Source organism: Hemiscyllium ocellatum, chromosome 13 (genome assembly GCF_020745735.1).
Source record: "Hemiscyllium ocellatum isolate sHemOce1 chromosome 13, sHemOce1.pat.X.cur, whole genome shotgun sequence".
In the NCBI taxonomy this organism is placed as follows: Eukaryota; Metazoa; Chordata; class Chondrichthyes; order Orectolobiformes; family Hemiscylliidae; genus Hemiscyllium; species Hemiscyllium ocellatum.
The window spans coordinates 17861058-17879430 of NC_083413.1; the positions used below are offsets into that span (position 1 = coordinate 17861058).

General features: G+C 43.9%; 1 protein-coding gene across 2 annotated transcripts in view; it reads left to right on the forward strand.

Annotated features, from left to right (window-relative positions):
- Positions 1-18373, forward strand: part of LOC132821443 (rho guanine nucleotide exchange factor 26-like) — a 207575-nt gene that overhangs the window by 133251 nt on the left and 55951 nt on the right. For both annotated transcript variants that reach the window (XM_060834030.1, XM_060834031.1), the window contains exons 8-10: positions 129-258; positions 2444-2518; positions 4624-4713. In XM_060834030.1, the coding sequence (XP_060690013.1) occupies positions 129-258; positions 2444-2518; positions 4624-4713 (295 nt within the window). The remainder of the gene's footprint in view (positions 1-128; positions 259-2443; positions 2519-4623; positions 4714-18373) is intronic.

Below are 18373 nucleotides of genomic sequence, written 5' to 3' on the forward strand. Positions count from 1 at the left end.
GGTTTTAACAGATCTGTCACATGAATATTCTGGTTATAACTTTGGGTGGTGAATATGTTACCATGTCCATGGCTCACTTTCTCTTTGCAATTGTAGATTTTTTTCTGTTTTGTTTTTCCCTTCTCCAGGAATACAAATCCAAACTTCAAAGAAATCCTGACGAAGATTGAAGCCCATCCTGAGTGCAGGAACCTGCCAATGATTTCATTTCTCATCCTCCCAATGCAGCGGGTGACGAGGCTACCGCTGTTGATGGATGTAAGCACTGATTTGAAATATTTCCTGCCTTGATTAAATGGCAAAAACAGACTATGATCCTCTGTCTCCTTTTCCCAGTATGCTGTTTGCTTGAAACCTTTAAGAACACTTGAATACTTAGCGTTGCAGAGCTGTGCAACATGAAACAGACCCTTCAATCCCACTCGTCCATGCCGACCGGTTGTCCTAAACATATCAAGTCTCATTTTCCAGCATTTGACCCATATTCCTCTAAACCCTTCCCATTCATGAATCCATCCCGATGCCTTTTAATTGCACAAGCCTCCATCACTTCCTGTGGCAGCTCATTCCATACACACACCACTATTTGCATAAAAAAGTTGCCCCTCCGGTAATTTTATATCTTTTCCCGCTTACTGTAAACCTATGCCCTCTAGTCTTCCCTATTCTGAGAACAAGACCTTGGCTTGTTAAGCTATCCATGCCCCTCATGATCTTATAAATCTTTATAAAACATCTTTCAGCCTCTAACACTCAAAGGAAAATAGTCCCAGCCTATTCAGCTACTCCCTATAGCTCAAACCCTCCAATCCCAGCAACACCCTTGTAAAACTTTTCTGCACCCTTTCAAGTTTAACGACACCTTTCCTATAACAGGATGACCAGAACTGAATACAGTATTCCAAAAGTGGCCTAACCAATGTCCTGTACAGCTGCAACATGACCACCAAACACCTATACTTGATGCACTGATCAATAAAGGCAAGTGTACCGAACATCTTCTTCACTATCCCCTCCACCAATGACTCCACCTGCAAGGAACTATGAATCTTGTCTTCCCAGGCCTCTTTGTTTGACGAAACCCTCCCGGACCCTACCATTAAGTGTATTAAGTCCTGTCTTGATTTGCCTTACCAAAATGCAAAGTCTCAAATTTATTTTGAAGAACAAAATTTGAGCAAGGGATTTGTCCAGGGATGATGTCAGGCAGCATTTATACAACAAAGGACTGTGGAAATTTGGAGCATTCTTAACCCTCTGCCCCAGAGTAAGGTGATTGAGGCTGGAGGACAATTGTCAAGACCAGAACTGGGATTGATAGATCTTTACAATGTATTGCAGATGCTGTATATTTGATTAGATTAGACTTGATTAGACTTGGTGTGGAAACAGGCCCTTCGGCCCAACAAGTCCACACCGACCCGCCGAAGCGCAACCCACCCATACCCCTACATTTACCCCTTACCTAACACTATGGGCAATTTAGCTTGGCCAATTCACCTGACCCACACATCTTTGTGACTGTGGGAGGAAACCGGAGCACCCGGAGGAAACCCACGCAGACACGGGGAGAACGTGCAAACTCCACACAGTCAGTCGCCTGAGTCGGGAATTGAACCCGGGTCTACAGGCGCTGTGAGGCAGCAGTGCTAACCACTGTGCCACCGTGCCGCCCACTATCTGAAATAAAAATGAGAAATGTTGGAAATACAGTTAAAATGATTTTAAAAAGTTGCTAGATCAAATCAGATATTTAAAGCTCAAACAAATAAACTCTTCTTACTATAAATGCTGGCCAAAATATGAGTAGACGACAGTGGATTTGATCCAACAGTGGAGGTCTCAAATCAAGATAAATATACAAAATATCAAACAGATGTTATCGTTGGGTGGGGTAGTTTAAAATATAGGAGCAGGAATAGGCCATTCAGCTGTTTGAGCCTGATCTGCTGTTTTATATCAGAGAATAGAATCATAGTGTGGAAGCAGGCCATTCAGCCCATCCAACCCTCTGAAGAGCATCCCAGCCAGATCCACCCCATCCTTGTAACCCTGCATTTCCCATGGTTAATGTGCACATCTTTGGACTGTGGAGGAAACTGGAGCACCCGGCAGAAGCGGGGAGAAAATGTAAACTCCACACAGACAGTTGTCTGAAGGTGTAATCAAACCCGGGTCCCTGGGGCTGTGAGGAGGCAGTGCTAACCATTGAGCCACCATATTGCCCATGGCAAATCATCTAACTCCATATTTGCACGCTTTTCCCCCTCTGCCACTATATCCTACAGCATCTCTCTTCCAACGGATGGAATGATGTTGCTAATGAATAATAGTCTGCTAATCTTTAATTTTCCCGAATATGATAATGGCTGTTGAAGCACAGCACTTGTTCAGAAAGAAAACTTGCTGCTTCATGTGTCACACCCTGAAATTCTCTTTGCAGACCATTTGCCAGAAAACGCCGAAAGAGAGCCCAGAGTACGAATGTGCCAAGAAGGCTTTGCAAGCAGTTAGCAAGGTGAGGGACCTTATTCTTCCATTGTGAGCCTGTTAACCGGCTCCCCTAAAGCAGGAGCCACCTTTCATTACAAGGGGGCACACTTATATTTTATCTGTGCTGTCTTCAGAATGGAAAACAATAGAATTGGTCTTCAAAAAGGGATGGCTGAGTCTTCATTCTGTTGTGGAAGTTTCCATGCTTTTTCTCAGTGGGCTGTTTCTGTGCAAATCATGGTTCCTTGGAAGCTACGTTTAGAATCAAAATCATGCACGTAGATGTCCGCCTAGATGTCATCAGACAGCAGATTGTGGGCTCATGCCCCACTTCAGAGTTACAAGTGCCACATCCAGGTTGACTCTCCAATGCAGGACTAAGGAGGTGTTGTACTGCCAGAGATATTTATCATTTTGCTGAGATGTTAAAGTGAAACTCTGTCTGTCATCTGATTTTGGATGTAAAAGATCTCACAGCATGACTTTGAAGGTGAGGGGAAATCCTAGGAGAAAGTGAGGACTGCAGATGCTAGAGATCAGAGTCGAAAGTCGGGTGCTAGAAAAGCACAGCAGGTCAGGCAGCATCCGAGGAGCAGGAGAATCGATGTTTTGGGCAAGAGATCTTCATCAGGAACCTTCTGGTGACCTGGTTATTATTTATCCAATAGCCAACATCATGAAATCAAGTTAACTAGTAAGTAAACCTTGCTGCTGGTGTGTGTGCCAAAGAATTATGGACAATCACAGCCAATGTTGAGTTTTCACAATGTCACAAGGGCTGTGGGCTTTTTTTCTGTCTTGTGCCATTCTAACTGAGGTATACATCCAGGAAACAGCATCAATTGCACCTTCGGTAACATCTTTCTGATCTTTGCTACATGCAGACTTATTAATCCTGTGAGGAGAGATGGGTTAGATTCCACAAATAGTGCCCAGGAAATTGACTAGTCAAGATGTAATTAACCTGCGCACGTTGGGAGAGGTACGATGGAATGGAATGTGACAGACCAGTTGTCAAGAGCCCTTGATCAATGAAAATAGCATGTCAAGTGCATGGTTCTCATAGCCCAGGGCATTGTTACTCTTTAGATATAAATAGTCTCAAATTCTTTATTTAGAAAGGAATTGCGGACTTGTCTTACACGCACTGTCAGGAATGAATTTGTAACTGGCAAGACTGGTGCAGCAACTTCCAGGGGAAGGTGAAACCAGTCTGTCATACTTCACCAGCACGCAAACATGATCTACTGAAAGAATCATAGAATCCCTACAATGTGGAAAGAGGCCGTTTGGCCTATCGAGTCCGTACCAACCTTCTGAAGAGCAAACCACCCAGATCCAGATCCCCATCCTATCCACTTAACCCCATATTTCCTCATGACCAAGCCACCTAGCCCCTACATCCCTGGACGCCATAGTATGGCCATTTCACCCAACTTACACATCTTTGGACTGTGGCAGGAAACCAGAGCACCAACAGAAAACCCACAAAGACATGGGGTGAGAATGTAAATGCCGCACAGATACCCTGAGGCTGGAATCGAATATGGGTCCCTGGCACTGTGAGGCAGCAGTACTAACCACTGAGCCGCCATGCCACCTCCTAAACAATTAAAGAAGAAAGGAAATAGTAAAAGCTAATTAACTTAGATCATTTAGTAATGTGAATCTGTGCTTGATTACTGTTTGAAAGGTGGGTGCTGAATTTGTCTCAACCCTGATAATGAGTAAAAAAAACCTTGAAGAATCACACGGTATACTGAAGAAGACTGAAATATTAACCATCAGTGGTGGCAGGGGGAGAGAATCGGGGCAGTACTTGGAGCAGTGTTGCACTCTGTGGAGTTATGCCCCAGGAAGTGAAGAGTGAAAAGGTTTATGGGAAGTGTTGAAGATGTCATTCCTCAATGGACAAAAAGTTGCCAGGATTTTGGGGATAACTTTCTTGCTCATCTTGGGAATAAGGAACGGGATCTTTTACATTCACCTGAGAGGGCAAGCAGAGACTCATTTTACAGTCTCAAAAGACTGATTAACATCATATATGACTTGAACAAGGCCACCTTACCATGTTTAAAGTAAAGTGATGACAGCAGAAGGAAGTAATCGTTTTCCCTTTGCTCTTGTTAGCTGGTGCGACAGTGTAATGAAGGGGCAAGGAGAATGGAGCGCACAGAGATGATGTACACTATCAACAGTCAACTGGAGTTTAAAATAAAGGTTAGTCTTTTGTTGTCTTTGGGCACAGTTGAAGAGGGAACACAGCAAAAGCTTTCATTTTGCACATTCCAGACTGCTGAATTAAATCGTCTCTCCATTATATTTTGTTTTTTGTCTTTCCTTCACTCCCTAGCTCTCTGATTCACAGGTATCTGATTCCCTATTCAGGTGGCACAACCAAGTGGAAGTAATTATCACTGAGTGTGTGGTCGACGATTCCATTATTCAATAATTCTAAGCAACAGGGGTGTTAACAGAGGTTGTAGGCAGAGAATAACTAAATCTTTTCTGTACATGGATGGTGAGGCTGTGGATCTCACTTGCATCTGAGTTCAGAATCGAAGGAGAGTCTATAAATAACATTTAAGAATAGGTTAGATACATAATTAAAGGAGAGGATATGGAAACGGTACAAGTACATGGATTCAGCCTGCTGCTTGTGACAATAAAGACCAACATAGATAAGTTACGCCTTCAGCTGCCTATGTACCACCCTCTCGAATTCTCTCCCTAAATCTCCCACTTCTCCCTCGAGATCAACCTCAAAACTGGCCTCTTTGACCAAGCAATTTCTGAAGAGCACTTGCTCATGCTTAGCCAAAATTAATTTTCATTTTAGCACTGTAAAGCATCTTCAAATATTCTTGTGAATTGGGCAGCAATATAAATGCAGCTTGTTGTAATGTTGAAGGTAAAGATAGCTTTAGTCACTCATACAGAAGAGCCGCCAATTTGCCGTTATCAATTTCATCTCGCGCTTAAGGATGGTCACTGGCATTTCCTAGGTACATGCCACACGCAGCTGCTGACAACACATTTCCAAAACCCCATGAAGTAAATGACCAGCTAATCTCCGTGTTTTTGGTGGCATTTGAGAAATGAGTATTGGCTCATAGAACTCCTCATTCTTTGGTCAGTCGTGGACATTTGAGCCCACTTGAACAGATCTGGAAGATGACATGGGTTCTACGATGCAGCACTGCAACTGAATTGTCAGATTCAGCACGACAGTCCTGGGGAGAGCTTTATGTCCTTAGCCTGCGAAGAATAGAATTAGACTATTCAGTCCATCACAGCTCGCAGGACCTCTCCAGTCCATTCAGTTAGATTGTGCCTGACGTGTATCAACTCCCATCTCTCCACCTTGGTTTGATAACTTGTCTCCCCTTATCTTAAAAATATTCACTGAGCTCTGATGACCTACTCCCAGCAGCACTATGAAGGACAACGTTCCAGAGGAATTTCACCGCTAAGCAGTCTGCCTCTGATTAGAAGAGTCTGCCCTCTCTGGCACAACTCACCCACCAGAGGAAATAGTTTCTCTCTGTCCGCCTATTAATTTCTTTAATCATCTTAAACTAACTTAATTAAGTAGCCCCTTAATCTTCTGTACTCATAGGATTACAAGTCTAGTCTATTCGACTTGTCCCCATAATTTTAGCCCTTGGAGAAAAGGTCATTACCAAGTGGGAGGCAAGCTAATGTTGAAAGAGTAATCCCTTAAAGGACCAGTCAGTCTCATTGCTCAGATGAATCAGCAGCAACAATATTTGTCTCTGATCCAGGCATCGTTTGATCCAAACAGATTGAGTCAAGCCTCATTTCCATGTATTTGTTTCATGCTGCAATCAGCATTGGAAAAATAGCTTGAGCAATTCCACTTCACCACAAGACAACTTCATCCCTTGGTGCAGATGTGTGGCATTTGCTTTCTTCAAACTCGTCACCTATTTTCTCCAAAATGCTTTGTATCTGTGAACAAAAATGCTTGTTTGCACATTGAGCTTCAAAAGCTGTTCTGGTCCTGATATTCGCGAGCACCGGAGTTCTCAGCCCCAGGTGGGGTTTGCTGTTGAGACCTCAAAGATACTGTCCTGACTGAACTCTGGAAAGAGATTGTGAGGCCATTGTGAAGTGCTGGCAAATAAAAAAATGGATAACTGAATGCAAACAGCTAACAGGGACAGGTCAGGTATAGGAAAAGGCAGATTCGTGTATGGCCACACAAGTCAGTGCATACATACATGGAGTCCCCACCCCGCATCACCATTGTCTGATGAGGAAGTTCTTCCTCAGTGATATTCAGTCTGAAAGCTGATAGCCAGTTTAAATCCAATATCATACTTAAGGCAAAGTCCCTAGGTCTAAAGGACCAGGAATCATTAACCATTAGGTAATCTGTACAGCTTCTGGCTCAGGACATCATGCAACTAGAGCTACCCATGCAGGCACCAGGGTGCCCACTTTGGGGACTACTCAATTTTCCTTCTGTCTGAAGTAAACGTCTACCACTATTAAGGCCTGGAGAAGGAGCTCTGAATTATAAAATGCCCTTAGCTTATTTTTATATTTAGATTAAGTGTCTGTGCCTGAAAGGTTATGATCAAAACTCCTTTAGAAACATTATATTAATGGTACATCATAGAAAAGAGACAGAAATACTGTCATTCAAATGACAACTTGAAGTTCTTCAAAGTGCTTTAAACTCAATGAAGTGCTTCTAATGTATAGTCACTGCTGTAATGTGTGGGAATCCAAGAGCCTACTTACACACAGTCAGACCTCACAGACATCAATGAAAAGCGTAACTAGATACCCTTGTCTGAGTGAAGTTACATGAACAATAAGGAAATTGGCTAAGGGAGGGTTTCTATTCTCCTTTACACAGTGCCATAGAACATTTTGTACTCACCTGAAAGGGCCTCAGTACAATGTCTCATCAGAGACAGCATCCCTGATATCCTGGCAGTCTCTCAGTGTCACACCGGATTATCAGCCTGGCCTTTGTGCTAATCCTCTGGAATGGGATTTGAGTACATAATTTTCTGACTCTGAGGTTAAAGAACTGATGCAATTTCAGTGGTAAATGAGTTGCTTTATTTAATCATCAATTTGCCTCATCTTCTGTCAAGAATGTGGTGCTGGAAAAGCACAGCAGGTCAGGCAGCATCCGAGGAGGAGGAGAATCAACATTTCAGGCATAAGCCCTTCATCAGGAATCTTCGGATGCTGCCTGACCTGCTGTGCTTTTCCAGCGCTACACTCTGGACTCTGACCAATCCAGCATCTGCAGTCCTCACCTTCTCCTTTGCCTCATCTTCTGCCTCATTCTTCTCTGTTTTGTTGCTGTCCTGACCTTCACATTTTGGCTTTCCTGTTGGGTTTCTGAATTTTCCCACATTAGCAGTTTGTGGCAACATAAGAACATATGAGTTAGGATCAGGCCATTCAGCCCATTGACCAAATAACTAAGGACTTGCTTGTAACCACAGACCTACATTTCTGCCTACCTCGGTAACCTCTTGCCCCCTTGCTTATTAAGAATTTATCCACCTCCATCATAAAAGTATGCACGTGTTCTGCTCCACCACCTTTTCAGGAAGAGAATTCCAAAAATCCACAACCCTTTGTGAGAGATTTTTTAAAAAATCACTTGATCTGTATTTTAAATGACTGACTCTTTCTTTTTCAACAGTGACCCCAAGTTGTAGATTCTCCCATAAGAGGAACCATCCCCATCTACCTTGTCAAGCAAGATCCCTCAGGATCTTATATGTTTGGTATGCTTTCCTTACTGGTCAGAGTATTGAGTATAGTAGTTGGGAGGTCATGTGGCTGTACAAGACATTGGTTAGGTCACTTTGGGAATATTGTGTGCAAATCTGGTCTCCTTCCTATTGGAAGGATATTGTGAAACTTGAAAGGGTTCAGAAAAGATTTACAAGGATGTTGTTAGGTTTGGAGGGTTTGAGCTATAGGGAGAGGCTGAATAGGCTGGAGCTGTTTTCCCTGGGGTGTCGGCGGCTGAGGGGTGACCTTATAGATGTTTAAAAAATCATGAGGGGCATGGATAGGCAAAGTCTTTTCGCTGGGGTGGGGAAGTCCAGAACTAGAGGTTTAGGGTGAGAGGGGAAAGATATAAAAGGGACCCAAGGGGCAACGTTTTCATGCAAAGGTGGAGCGTGTGTAGAATGAGCTGCCAGAGAAACACTTAAAAGGCATCTGGTTGGGTATGTGAATGGGAAGGGTTTTGAGGCATATGGGTGAAATGCTGGCAAATGGGACTAGATTAGGTTGGGATATGTAGTTGGCGTAGAAGAGGTAAACCGAAGAGTCTGTTTCCATGCAGTACATCTCTATAGCTCTAAGATGCTTCTGACTCCTCATAATTCCACGGTCTGCATGCCTTGCCTGCGCAACATTTCCTCATAAGACAATCTGTTCACTCCAGGCATTACTCGGGTAAAATGCAAGTTACATTTGTATGGACTTTCATTTGAACTAAATGGACAGAACAGATTCCAGTGCTGGTGATCTTAGTTTATTTTGGGGAAAATAATCTATTTGTGATTTAGTTTGCAAATGTATTAGGAGAAATGAATTTTGTAGGATGTGATTTCCAAAATTCATTGAAGCACTCATCAGAAAACTTTCAAAAAGGCCTTAAGTCCCACACCTTTCTAATAGATAGGACAAGGTGAATGTTTAGTTGAAATAAGATCATTTTGATAAAAAGGAAGATTAAATGGGTAAAAAGAGAAATGGATAGAAAAAAGTAGACCAACAGCAGTTGCAATCGAATCAGAGAACTCTTGGAACTTGCTGAATATTCTCTGGTGTAGGAAGGAAACAGTCCTGGCACCAGCCGACCATTTAGTCCATATCCAGGGAACCTCCCACAGTGGGAAGTGAGTGGGTTGGATTTTCAGACAGACAGGCAGGCCAGAGTCAGATTAATCGCCTGTTTTTTTAATGTCATATTCGACCGAACATCTGTGGCTGTCCTGTGTTGGAGTGCCCGAATTTCACTGTCTGACTTTTCTGTGTCTTTGTCTCCTCAATGGAAATTATTTGTCTCTCCCTCAATGTTTTTGATGATCTTTGTTCTGCAAATAAACAATCAAAGAACTTTAAAAATATCCATTAGTCAGTCATTGGCATCTGTGGGGTGTACTCTATTAGATCTTGAGGCCACAGAAGAAATTAAGCAGGCTGTTGTAAGACTATATCCTTGGTTTATTAGTAGGGGAATAAAGTACAAACGCAGGGAAGTTGTGCTTAATCGTCATTAATAACTGCCTACTCCACAGCTTGAGTTCAGTTTTAGGAAGACTATTAATGCATTAGAGAAGAGATTTACAGAGATGGGATGATGATGCTGAGCTTTGGTAATTTGTCAAAGCTGGAGTCTCTGAGAAAGATAGAGGTGTGATTCACAGAGGTATTCAAAATCATGAAGGCAGGAAACAGAAACTGTTTCCAGTGGTTAAAAAGGGTCAGTAACCAATGGCTCAAGGTTTAAGACAAACTATCAAAAAGTAAGCGAGGAATTTTTTTTTTAAAAAAAGGTGAGAGCTGTAATGATCTAGAGTGTGCTGTAAATTGTGAGTTTAATAATAGCTGGAATTGGTTTAATTCTTGCAGGTCAGGGATATGCAGGTGTATTTACAGCTTTATTTATATTTACGTGTAGGGTGTGGGGTCACTGAGAAGGCTAGTGCCCATCTGTAATTGCCGTTGAATCCTTAAATGACATTAGTGAACTGAATGGCACGTTAGAGAAAAAAAAGTGATAGTCATCATTACAGAGACTAGCATCCAGCAGCAGCTATTGAGGTGTGAACATCTGTCCTCAAAGGCCTCTTATTACCAATAGTGACATTATCATTGCACCTCCATCTCTCCCCATTGACATGATGGACTGAATGGCCTCCATGTGTGTTTTGCCATTTTAAAATAAGTACATTGCTGACATAGCCATTATGTTGTGCACTTATTTGCTTGCGCCAGTCATTTTTAAAACAATTTCTTGATTACAAGATAATACATGGCTTGGAAAGGGTGGACGCTAGGAAATTGTTTCCGTTAGGCAAGGAGACTAGGACCCGTGGACATAGCCTTAGAATTAGAGGGGGTCAGTTCAGAACAGAAATGCGGAGACATTTCTTCAGCCAGAGAGTGGTGGGCCTATGGAATTCATTGCCGCAGAGTGCAGGGAGGCCGGGACGCTAAATGTCTTCAAGGCAGAGATTGATAGATTCTTGATGTCACGAGGAATTAAAGGCTACGGGGAGAATGCGAGTAAGTGGAGTTGAAATGCCCATCAGCCATGATTGAATGGCGGAGTGGACTCGATGGGCCGAGTGGCCTTACTTCCACTCCTATGTCTTATGGTCTTATGGTTCAGGGGTCAATATTGACTAGGACACTGGAGAGAATGGATTCCACTTTGCTTCACCATAGTTCAACAGGATCTTTTACGTTCACCTGAGAAGGCAGACAGGGCCCTGATTTTTGTGTCTCATTTGAAAGACAGAATCTCTGAGAGTGCAGCACTCCCTCACTACTCCCTCTGCAACCAGAGTTCATTGAACTCAACAAAAGAATTTCATCATCACTCTTGCCCATCCTGTATTCCCAATTCCACCGCCTCCACCGTATCTGTTCCCAGGAGGACCACTTCCACCACAGAACGTACCAGATGGCCTCCTTCTTTAGAGACCGCAATTTCCCTTGCCACGTGCTTAAAGATGCCCTCCAATGCATCTCGTCCACATCCCGCACCTCCGCCCTCAGACCCCACCCCTTCAACTGTAACAAGGACAGAACGCCCCCGGTGCTCACCTTCCACCCTACCAACCTTCGCATAAACCAAATCATCCGCCAACATTTCTGCCACCTCCAAAAAGACCCCACCACCACGGATATATTTTCCTCCACACCCCTTTCCGCCTTCCGCAAAGACGATTCCCTCCGTGACTATCTGGTCAGGTCCACGCCCCCCTACAACCCACCCTCCCATCCTGGCACCTTCCCCTGCCACTGCAGGAATTGCAAAACTTGCGCCCACACCTCCTCCCTCACCTCTATCCAAGGCTCTGGAGGAGCCTTCCACATCCATCAAAGTTTTACCTGCACATCCACTAATATCATTTATTGTATCCATTGCTCCCGATGTGGTCTCCTCTACATTGGGGAGATTGGGCACCTCCTAGCAGAGCGCTTTAGGGAACATCTCTGGGACGCACACACCATTCAACCACACCGCCCCGTGGCACAACATTTCAACTCCCCCTCCCACTCTGTCAAGGACATGGAGGTCCTGGGCCTCCTTCCCCGCCGCTCCCTCACCACCAGACGCCTGGAGGAAGAACGCCTCATCGTCCGCCTCGAACACTTCAACCCCAGGGCATCAATGTGGACTTCAACAGTTTCCTCATTTCCCCTTCCCCCACCTCACCCCAGTTCCAAACTTCCAGCTCAGCACTGTCCTCATGACTTGTCCTACCTGCCTATCTTTTTTTCCACCTTTCTGCTCCATCCTCCCCCCCACCCCCAACCTATCACCTTCACCCCCACCCCCACTCACCTATTGTACTCTATGCTACTTTCTCCCCACCCCCACCCTCCTCTAGCTTATCTCTCCACGCTTCAGGTTCTCTACCTTGATTCCTGATGAAGGGCTTTTGCCCGAAACGTTGATTTTACTGCTCCTCGGATGCTGCCTGAACTGCTGTGCTCTTCCAGCACTACTAATCCAGAATCTGGTTTCCAGCATCTGCTGTCATTGTTTTTACCTATACTTTGCCATCGTTCAGCTGGTGCTCCATCTAGTGGTTCTTTTTGGAACTGAGAAAATTCATTCAAATTACAATGTACCTTTGAACATTTTCGATGTTTAAGCATGTTGTAGAATTGCAAGTTGATATTGTTATTGAAGGTCAGTGAGTCTTGAGTGTGAGGCAGTGCTGGCCCTGAACCTCCATGAAGTAATATTTCCTGCCTTTGCATTGAAGAGAGACCATGGTCTTCTAAGTGTGTCAGGAATGCTGCCAGCCATTAGATTAGATTCCCTACAGTGAGGAAACAGGCCCTTTGTCCCAGTAAGTCCATACCGACCCTCTGAATACTAACCCACCCAGACCCATTTCCCCTCAGACTAATGCACCTAACAATATGGGCAATTTAGCATGGCCAGTTCACCTTGCCCGCACATCTTTGTGACTGTGGGAGGAAACCAGTGCACCTCAGAGAAAACCCACGCAGACACGGGGAGAATGTGCAAACTCCACACAGTCACCCGAGGCTGGAGTTGAACCTGGGTCCCTCGTGCTGTTAAGCAGCAGTGCTAACCACTGAGCCACCGTGCCGCCCAAGTTTTATTCTTTACAGATGACAAATTGTGGTCAATGCCCTTACATTTACACCAGTACAAAAAGACATGTTGTTGCATACAAATTGGCCATGAGATGTGGGCTTTCTCAGTCAAGGCTGCCACCCACTGATCTGGCAAGAGGGCCAAGGAAATCTCAGGATTTAGCAACATTGAAACAGAAAAATAGGAGCAGGAGTAGGCCATTTGGCCCTTTAAGCCTACTCTGCTATTCATTCCGATCATGGCTGATCATCAAGCTCAGTAACCTGTTCCTGCTTTCTCCCCCATATCCTTTGATCCATTTCATCCCAAGTGCTATATCCAATTTTTTCTTGAAATCATACAATGTCTTGGCCTCAACTGCTTCCTGTGGGAGTGAATTCCATAGGCTCATCACTCCCTAGAGGAAGAAATTTCTCCTCATTTCAGTTCGAAATGATTTACCCCATATCCTCAGAATGTGATTCCTGGTTGTGACCTTGTGTCACCAGGTACATCATTCCTGCATTTAGCCTGCCTAATTCTGTTAGAATTTTGTAGCTTCTCATTCTTCTGAATTTCAGCAAATATAATTCCAACTAATTCAACTTCTCAACTGCATTCATGGAATGTGGTTGGGAAAACATTTATTGCCCATCCCTATTTTCCCTGGACAAGGTGGTGGGGTGCTGCTGCCTTGAACTGTTGTCCAAAGTAGACCCCGAATACCCTTGGGGAATAGGTTCCACTGGGTTTGACCCAGTGACACTGAAGAAATGGTGGTATATTTCCAAGTTAGGTTGGTGAGTGACTTGGAGAGGAAGTCATGTTTCATGCATCTGCTGCCCTTGTCCTTCTGGATGGAAGTGGACATAGGTTTGAAAGGTGCTGTGTAAGGAATCTTGGTGAATTTCTACAGTGCATTTTGTAGATAGTACACATTACTGCTTCTGAGCATTGGTGGTGGAGGGAGTGGATACTTGTGAACGTGGTGCCAGTCAAGCCCGTGCTACTTTGTCCTGGATGGTGTCAAGTTTCTTGAGTGTTGTTGGACTTGCATCCATCCAGGCAGGTGGGGAGCATTCATCACATTCTTGACATGCGTCGGAAGTCACTGATATGTACTGCTGACATTGGCTTAGTGAATTGGATTGAGACCAAATTAACCATTGCAAAGTTGTAGGTCATGGAATAAAAGGGACAATAACGTGGATACAAATTGGCTGAGTGATTGCAACAAAGAGCAATGATTAATGAGAATTTTTCAGGCTGGAGCAAGGTTTGGAGAGGAGATTCCCTAGGGTCAGTATTAATACTCCTATTTTTCCTGAACGTATATTAATAAATCCAGATCTTTATGTGCAAAGGACAGTTTCTAACTATACAGATGACACAAATCTTGGAAGAATTGTAAATTGTAAGGAGGGTAGTGTGCACCTTCAAATAAGATTAATCAGTTGCTGGAATGGACAGATCAATCTTGTTTGAAAGGATATGCAGAAGCAGCGAGTCATTGAAGGTGGCAAGACAGAAAGAGAGAGCTGCAATTGAAGTATACAAAATTCTAGGCTTCACTATTAAGGACATAGAATACTAGATCAGGGACGTTATGCAGAACCAATATTGGACAGTGGTTAGACCTCAGCTAGAGTATTGTATATAGTTCTGGGCATCACACTATTGGAGAGAGTAGAAAAGAAATTTATGGGAATGGTACCAGAAAGGAGAAAGTTCAGTTACGCGGATAGATTGGAGAAGCTGGGTCTGATTTCTTTGGAGAAGAGAAGGCTGAGGGCAGATTTGATCAAAGTTGTCAGAATCATGGGGAGTCTGAACAGAATGGATGGGGAGAAACAGTCTCCACTCATAAATGGATTGAGAATTAGAGGGAACAGTTTCAGTGTTTTGCAAAAAGAAGTTAATGCGAGGTGAGAGAAAACCTTTTCAAACAGTGTACAGCCTAGTTTGGGATGCATTGGCTGGAAGCATGGTGGAGGCAGGGTGAGAGAGCACTGTGTGATATTTTTCCTACAAGATGAAATAACCATTCCCTAAAACTTTTTACACACACACACACACACACACACACACACACACACACACACAAACACAATTCATGTGTGTATTTTCTTCTTGTTTAGTTCATTCTGCCATTGTCCATATTGGTCCTCACCTTTCGAGGTGCTTTTCAAGGTGAATTTTCCCACCCTTTGCTTTAGTTCACACAGAGATACCCTCACTGTCACCTCAGCTGTTAGATGCATTTCAGGCGGCTCCCAAACTGGGGAGAAATGTTTCATTAGCTGTTTATTCCATGGACTGGAGTGGGAAGGAGCTCATTCACAAATTCCTGTCAGTAGCTAGTGACTTGTAGGATCCTCTCAACTAAATGCAAATTGCCTTTGCTGTTCTCAGCCTTACAATGCAGCCTTTTTGTATTTAATTTGCCACATTAAAATGTCACTAGATCTGAGGTTTTCAATGTATCCAGAGTGTTGCTTACTGACAATCTGGCAGAAAAGCAAAGGACAGCGAATTCAAATTCCCTGAGCTGACATAAACAACTTAAATCAAAATGGTTGCATTCTTGTCATCATCTCAAAGAATGGAGAAAGAATCTCTTGTTCAAAGTGTTTCTTTTTCTATAATCCTTTGTTTCTTCATGTATTTGGCCTGACTTAAATTTGATGGCACATTTTGCAGAAAGGGACACAAATGGAATTGGCGACTTCCAGCAGTTTTAGTGCCTCTTTTGAAATAAAAGGTTTGTGCAGTAAAGTTAAGAAGGAAAGCTAGTTTATGAGTAGGGAGAAAAGAGTGCATCTCCATTACTGGTTCCATCAGTGCTGAATAATTTCACTATAACAGTTGCCATTCTCTTGAAGTTGGGGTGGCACGGGGACTCAGTGGCTAGCACTGCTGCCTCACAGCACGGGACCTGGGTTTGATTCCAGCCTCGGGCGATTGACTGTGGGGAGTTTGCACATTCTCTCCCTGTGTCTGCGTGGGTTTCCTCCAAGTGCTCCAGTTTCCTCCCACAATCCAAAGATGTGCAGGTTGGGTGAATTGGCCACACTAAATTACCCATAGTGTTCAGGAATGTATAGGTTAGGTGGATAAGTCAAGAGTAAGTGTAGGGGAATAGGTCTGGGTGGGTTACTCTTTGTAGGGTTGGTGTGAATTTGTTGGGCCGAAGGGCCTGTTTCTCCACAGTAGGGATTCTAATACAGCAGGTAAATTGGAGGGATCTGACCTTTCATTCTGCATGTAATCTTCCTGTGCGCAAGTTCTCATGGAGTAGCAGTCTTTTCTTTGAGTCAAAAGGTGCCATATTCCATCCTTTAGGTTAGCACTGCTGTCCAGTACCAAAGGGGAAGTGCACTGTCAGATGTGCTATGTTTGGAATTTAGAAGCAAATGAGGGATCAAATTACACTCTGACCTGAACATAAAAGATCCATGACAGTGTTCTGAAGAAAAGGACAGTTCCTCTGCAGTGTCCTCGTCAGCAGTTGTTCCTCATTCAGCCTGACTGGATTCATTAATTAACACTTGGCTGTGTGAGAATGGTTTGCTGCAGTGTTTCCTATTTTATAACGTGGTTAGCACTGCTGCCTCGCAGCGCCTGAGACCCGGGTTCAATTACCGACTCAGGCGACTGACTCTGTGGAGTTTGCACGTTCTCCCCGTGTCTGCGTAGGTTTCCTCTGGGTGCTCCGGTTTCCTCCCACAGTCCAAAGATGTGCGGGTCAGGTGAATTGGCTATGCTAAATTGCCCGTAGTGTTAGGTAAGGAGTAAATGTAGGGGTATGGGTGGGTTGCGCTTCGGCGGGTCGGTGTGGACTTGTTGGGCCGAAGGGCCTGTTTCCACACTGTAATCTAATCTAATAACAGTGGTTGTGAAGTACATGGAAATATCAGATTGTGCCAGGCGCTGTATAAATACAAGTCTTTATACTTGGTCAGACATCGTTTAGTAATGCCCAAATTACAGGAAATACATAACTCACAGCATTTGCACGGCAGCCTTACATGGAACAAGGACGGTTGTTATCTTTGGAATTCAGGGTTGCCATAGCAGAACGGGGTGGAGGGGAGTGGGCTTTAAATGCTTTGGTTTCACAAGAGCTGTTGTACTACCATAGCAAATATAATTTTTACACGGCTCAACAGGATAGTTGTGGAAAGGATAATTGTACTGGCTGGTAGGGTGAGAACCAGGAGACAAGTCATTTAGCACTGAGATGAAGAAAGTTTTCTTCACTTAGAGAGCAGTGAAACTTTGAAATTCTCTGCCTCAGAGTGATTTAGAGGCTCAATCATTGAGTGCATTCAAGACAGATACTGAGAGGGTCTCAGATATTAAAGATATCAAGACATATGGTGATAATATCTTAAAACAATTAATTTTTAAAAAATTTATTCATGAGCTGTGAGGACTGCTGGCGGGGCCAGCATTTACTGCCTGTCCCTAGTTGTCTTTCAGAAGATGACAGTGAACTGACAATTTTAACTGCTGCAGTCTATTTGGTGCGGATAAACTCACAATACTGTTAGGAAGAGAGTTCCGGGAAGAGACAGCGATATATTCAGGATACGGACTGTTTCGGAGAGGAATTAGCAGGCGGTGGTGTTCCCATGTGTCTGATGCTCTTGTCCTTCTGAATGGAAGTGGCCATGGATTTGGAAGGTGCCCTCTAACTATCTCCAGTGAATTGTTGTAGTGCATCTTGCTGACAGTACTCACTGCTGCCACTGAGCATCGGTGGTGGAGGGAGTGAATGCTTGTCAATGTGGTTCCAATCAAGTGGGTTGCTTTGTTCTGGATGGTGCCACGTTTTCTTGGAGCTCCACTCATCCAGACTCCACCACAGTCCTTTATAGATGATGGACAAGCTTTGGGGAGTCAGGACAGGAGTTACTCATGGCAGGACTCCTCGTGTCTGGCCTGCTTGTTATATGGCTAATCCAGTACAGTTTCTGGAAATGAAGTGTTAAACCTAGCTGCCCTCTCGGCCAGACACTGAAAAAAAGAGATTGACTGCTGTCACTGAGCACTGGAAACTAATCATGTGTGTGCTCATTGAAAGCCGCACATTGCAGGCACTGGTTTCATCATGTGCACTTTAAGTGTGATGTCATGCGCAGGGTAACTCATGATTTTGTTTTGTGATGGGAAGAGGGATGTCAGACACGGGGCTGGGGATGGTAGCAAATTCCCAGATTCTGAAGGGAAGAGAAGGAATGCCCAGGGGCCAACCAAGAGATTGTAAGGGGCCATGAGGCTTTCTCCTGCTCCATCTTTCTTCTGCACCACTCCCATCCCCCTCCTCCTGTATTTGCTTTTATTGCAGGCATGACTCAACCAGCACTGGCTATGAAACAGTTTGAGTTGTTTTCAGTTCTGAAATGTATGGCAGCCTATAAGTGTAAAGATAAGATAAATGCAAATTTTGTTTCCTTTCTGTAGCATGTAAATCACTTTTCAAGTCTTCTCATTGTCAGCCTATCGTGCTTTTTGCCTGAC